Source organism: Eurytemora carolleeae, unplaced genomic scaffold (assembly GCF_000591075.1).
Source record: "Eurytemora carolleeae unplaced genomic scaffold, Eaff_2.0 scaffold1255, whole genome shotgun sequence".
In the NCBI taxonomy this organism is placed as follows: domain Eukaryota; kingdom Metazoa; phylum Arthropoda; class Copepoda; order Calanoida; family Temoridae; genus Eurytemora; species Eurytemora carolleeae.
The window spans coordinates 53,494-58,218 of record NW_019397142.1 but is presented as its reverse complement, the minus strand read 5'-3'; the positions used below and the strand labels follow the sequence as shown (position 1 = coordinate 58,218).

General features: G+C 34.5%; 2 protein-coding genes across 4 annotated transcripts in view; both read left to right on the top strand.

Annotated features, from left to right (window-relative positions):
* The first annotated feature begins 357 nt into the window (after positions 1-357).
* On the top strand, positions 358-1,462 carry LOC111712296 (serine/arginine-rich splicing factor 2). Its single transcript, XM_023486869.1, has 2 exons — positions 358-545; positions 1,053-1,462. Exons 1-2 carry the CDS (start codon positions 388-390, stop codon positions 1,405-1,407), a joined length of 513 nt encoding a protein of 170 aa, XP_023342637.1. The 5' UTR covers positions 358-387; the 3' UTR covers positions 1,408-1,462.
* Positions 1,463-1,599: 137 nt separating this feature from the next.
* Positions 1,600-4,725, top strand: part of LOC111712295 (serine/arginine-rich splicing factor 2) — a 4,819-nt gene continuing 1,693 nt past the window's right edge. For all 3 annotated transcript variants that reach the window (XR_002767419.1, XR_002767418.1, XM_023486867.1), the window contains exons 1-3: positions 1,600-1,886; positions 3,159-3,264; positions 4,324-4,376. Coding sequence is in view for 1 of the 3 variants with exons in the window: in XM_023486867.1 (XP_023342635.1) it covers positions 1,852-1,886; positions 3,159-3,264; positions 4,324-4,376 (194 nt within the window). In the remaining 2 variants the exon portion in view is untranslated. The remainder of the gene's footprint in view (positions 1,887-3,158; positions 3,265-4,323; positions 4,377-4,725) is intronic.

Sequence of the window (4,725 nt, the reverse complement as noted above, 5' to 3'; positions counted from 1 at the left end):
GGGGGGGGGGGGGGGGGGGCAATTTTAACCGACAATTTTATTGAGAATTTTTAAAACTTGAAGTTCATAGAAATAAAATTATATATTAGTTTTCGAGTTAAAACTTATTAAAGGGATTGCAAACTTAATTTGAACTGATAGGGTTTAGTTAAATTTCTGCATTTATTTGCTGTAGGAATGCCCAATTTCTTTTGTAGAGAAACACATTCAGTTTTTCTAAATTACAAACATTGATTTCTAATTCATACTTGATCAGTCATATCTTTTAAGCGCACCGTTGTGAATCGGTATTGTTATCTTTTCATCTCTTGAAGTTAAGTTTACGGTCCCTTTAACAATTAAATTTTTTGTCTCAAGTTGAAATTAATTTTATGATCTATTTTTAGGATGGTTTCCTTGAAGGTGGACAACCTGACCTACCGAACCAATGACAGGGACCTGGAGTACCTGTTCGAGAAGTACGGGAAGGTCGGGGACATCTATATACCCAAGGACAAGAACACCAGGGAGAGCAGGGGGTTCGCCTTCGTCAGGTTTCTAGACCAGTAAGTTTATTACAACGGGATTAGTCGCTAAAATTAAAAATAGCAAGTGTCCTGGGACTTTTTTTCTTTCTTTTTGGGTTCTTATTGGCGTGAAATACATTACTGAAAATTTATCATTTTTTCGCAACTAGCGATAGATAAAATATCGAGAATAGTTTTTGTTGAGGGAGAGAGGGGTATTTTAAAGAAAATATACATCAATGAAATAATTAAAACAAGAAAAAAAAGATTTTTTAAGTGTCACTAATTCTGATAACGTTGTTAATAATTTGTGTAAACCCTTTCGAAAAAGTTCAAGTCCCTCTTTCTTTCCTTAAATACGCAAGTCTCCTTAATGGAGAACCACAATTAAACACAATCAATTTGATGTTGAAAATAGAGGAAAAACTCGCTTTCTCAGATGATTGTCCTATTGCAATACAGACTTTCATTTTCCCCTTCTTGCTCAATTTATTAAGTTTTGGCAACTTGTTCAGTCAGTAAAAAAAATAACTTGCTATTTTTTAGGCGTGACGCAGAAGACGCAATGGACGCCCTGGATGGCCGAATGTATGACGGCCGCGACCTCAGGATTCAAATGGCGAAATACGGTCGACCTGAGCAGAACAGACATAGTCGTGGAGGTCGTGGACGATCTCGCAGTCGTTCCAGGGATCGTCGTCGCCGATCCCGCTCTCGATCCCGCCGTCGGTCTAGGTCCAGGTCCGGCCGCCGATCTAGTCCCAAGCGGCGAGATTCAAGATCAAGCTCTGAAGTTAAATCTCCAAGAAGAGATAAATCAAGATCAGTATCTCAGTCAAGATCTAAGTCTAGATCCAAATCAGCATCACGATCACGATCACGATCACGATCAAGATCATAAAATTATTGCGGGATCATATGTCAGGATTTACAAGAAATATGATAATCGTTCAGAACTATCGTTATTTCTACAAAATAAGAGACTTTCTAACAGATTTTTTTTTCTGTGTTTCTAAAACGTGTTTTAACATATTTTTTCTCTGGTCTTCAGTTTCAAAATAATAAGTGTCTTGTATAACCGATTCATCGGCAGTTTGTTTTACTGTTATGAGTAACTATTTCATTGGCATTTTCTCAACCATTTTGAGGTGAAAAGTTGTTGACATATTTTGTGACAAATTGATGGGATTTTTTATCAGGCCTTGTTTCTAAAATTATTTAGTTTTCACTACTTAAACTCGTATATTATCAAGTTCAAATTCTGTTCTTTGATTTACGTCCTCATGATTTTGATTGAAAGTCGAGTTAAGAAAATGGTTTTAAAAATATTATTTTTTCAGATAAAATGGCTCGGCGTGGGCCCCCTCCAGATACCAGCAGGTGATTATTTTTAGTTGCTTAATAATTCAGGATCAGAATTTTTTAACTTGCTAAATTAAACAACCTCCTTGTTGTCACAATTGTATGACCTCTTGTTTGAGTTGGCTGAACTCCTTTGAGTAAATTGACCTCCTTCTCCCAGTTGTCTTGATTGTCAGACCCTGTCTAAATTGTCTTGAATTTTTTTCTTAATGCCCAACCTCCTTGTTCTGAATTGTCTCATTTTGTTTTCTTGAAATGTTTGTACCCCTTGTTATTTTTAATTGTTAGACCTTGTTGTCTGATCTACTCCATGTCTGAGTTATTTGACCATGTGAATTGTCAGACCTTGTCTGTATTGTCTGATCTACTCCATGTCTGAGTTATTTGACCTTATGAATTGTCAGACCTTGTTGTCTGTATTGTCCGATCTATTCCATGTCTGAGTTATTTGACCTTGTGAAGTGTCTGACCTTGTCTGCCACGTCTAATCTCCTGGCGGTCTGTTATTCGGACTTTCTTTTCTGAATTAGTTGCCTTTTCCCACATTCTTGTCTTCAGTTGTCCTTCATTGAGTTTTCTGACCTTGTCTAATTATCTGACCTTTTATCTAACTATTTTGTCTAAATGTCTGACCTCCTTGTCTAAATATCTGACCTTGTCTAAATATCTGACCTTGTCTAAATATCTGACCTTGATGTCTAAATATCTGACTTTGTATAAATATCTGAACTTCTTATTGTCTAAATATCTGACCTTGTTGTCTAAATATCTGATCTTGTCTAAATATCTGATCTTGTCTAAATATCTGATCTTGTCTAAATATCTGATCTTGTCTAAATATCTAACCTTGTAAATATCTTACCTTGTTGTCTAAATATCTTCACTTGTTGTCTAAATATCTGATCTGTCTAAATATCTTACCTTGTTGTCTAAATATCTAACCTTGTTGTCTAAATATCTTACCTTGTTGTCTAAATATCTGACCTTGTCTAAATATCTGACCTTGTTGTCTAAATATCTGACCGTGTAGTCTAAATGTCTGACTGTGTTGTCTAAATATCTGGCCTTGTCGTCTAAATATCTAACCTTGTCGAAACGTCTGACCTTTTTTCCTTGAATTGACAAATATCTGACCTTTTTGTCTAAATATCTGATCTTGTTGTCTTAATATCTGATCTTGTCTAAATATCTGACCTTGTCTAAATATCTGACCGTGTTGTCTAAATATCTGACCTTGTTGTCTAAATATCTAACCTTGTTGTCTAAATGTCTGACCTCCTGTATGATCAGGATGGTGTCGCTGAAGGTGGACGGGTTGTCTCACAGGACCAACCTGGAGGACCTAGAGTCCTTGTTCGACAAGTATGGAAAGGTTGGAGATGTTTATATTCCTAAGGTTAGTTGAATAATACTTAATTTAATACTAAGCTTCTATTAGGACTAAAATGATGCTCGAGTCTTGAGATATCTCGGGACTTATTTTTTAAAGAAGAGTATAATCTTAAGCTAAGGCTCGAGTCTTGTAATTTGTTACGAAAAAAAATCTTAGAGACGAGTCTAATCTATAACTATTAACTACTAACTAATTACTAATAAATCACTTAGACTTAACTTTATATCTCGGGAGCTTATAGAGCAACATTTACTTCAACTTAAAAATTTAGTGGTTACACTTAATATTTTTTATTAATATTGATTATTGGTCGAATTTTAAGATTCATGAATTTTAATTAAAACTTGGATCTTTGATTATTGATAGGATGGCTTTAAATCATTTAAGTCATCTTCTATTTAAAAGATTTCAGCTCAGAGGCCGAATTTAAAAGAATTTGAACCACGTGGTCGCTGAACCGCCCATAACCGGTTCTAGTTTGGCGCCGGCTCAAATCTCTTAACATAATTAAAATTTCCAGCTGAACCAAGCATGTTTAAACCGCGTTGTCGTTTAGCAAGAGCTTTTTTTTTGGGGGGGGGGCGAATTTCTGATAATTAAACAATAGAACAAAAAAATTTTATGATATGTTATCTCCTTTGAAAATAGGATTATTTAATTACGACTCAGAAATTTGATTAAACTTGATTTCCCATTCATCCTATTCTTCTTTTAATTAATAATTTCTTCAACGTTTTCACGAATTCTTAATTTTCCAACTTTTTGGGGGGATTAGGTACCCAGAACTTTAAAAGACATCGAAAGAAGTTATAAAATGTCGTCTTCACAACTTTTCAATAGGTTTTATATTTTTATACGGTTTTACCTAATTCTCAGTCATTTTAAACATAAACAAATAGCCATGAAAAATATAGGAACAGTTTTAAAGAGCTCAATTCAGTTATTCAAACAAGATTATCAAAAGGTTTAGAAAACAAAATTTTTAAATTCTTTGATGTTTTGAGAAGTTTTTGGTTAAACTGAATTATCTAAAATATAAAATTATTAAAATATTCTTTTTAGGATTACAGAACTAAAGAGAACCGTGGGTTTGGGTTTGTCAGATACTTTAACAAGTAAGTTGTTTTTTTTACAGTGCTTCCCAGGAAACAGTAAAATTATTGTCGTTATCGTTTTTCTTCGTGAAATGTCTCTTAATTTTGTTATACAGGGTTACCCACAAAGGATGAGACTAGAGACAACAATACAAGATTTTTATTGTCTGATTCTTACAGTTATGATTCCCTGCAACTGTTAACTCTTCTCTTCACATTCACGAGTCTTAAGTCGTCTGTAAATCTCATCCTTTGTGGGTAACTATGTCATTGAACAAAGTTACAGCTGCTGCAAGAGCCTAGAAACGACAATACTATTTTTACTTCTGAGTACTGGGGTGTATAATTTCTTGTCTCCACCCCCCCCCCC

What these genes read in the sequence shown, in the direction of transcription:
- LOC111712296 (XM_023486869.1), top strand. Translation starts at nt 388, where the DNA reads ATGGTTTCCTTGAAGGTGGACAACCTGACCTACCGAACCAATGACAGG. An exon ending in TTCGTCAGGTTTCTAGACCA is followed by an intron (nt 546 to 1,052) that starts GTAAGTTTATTA and finishes GCTATTTTTTAG; the next exon opens with GCGTGACGCAGAAGACGCAA.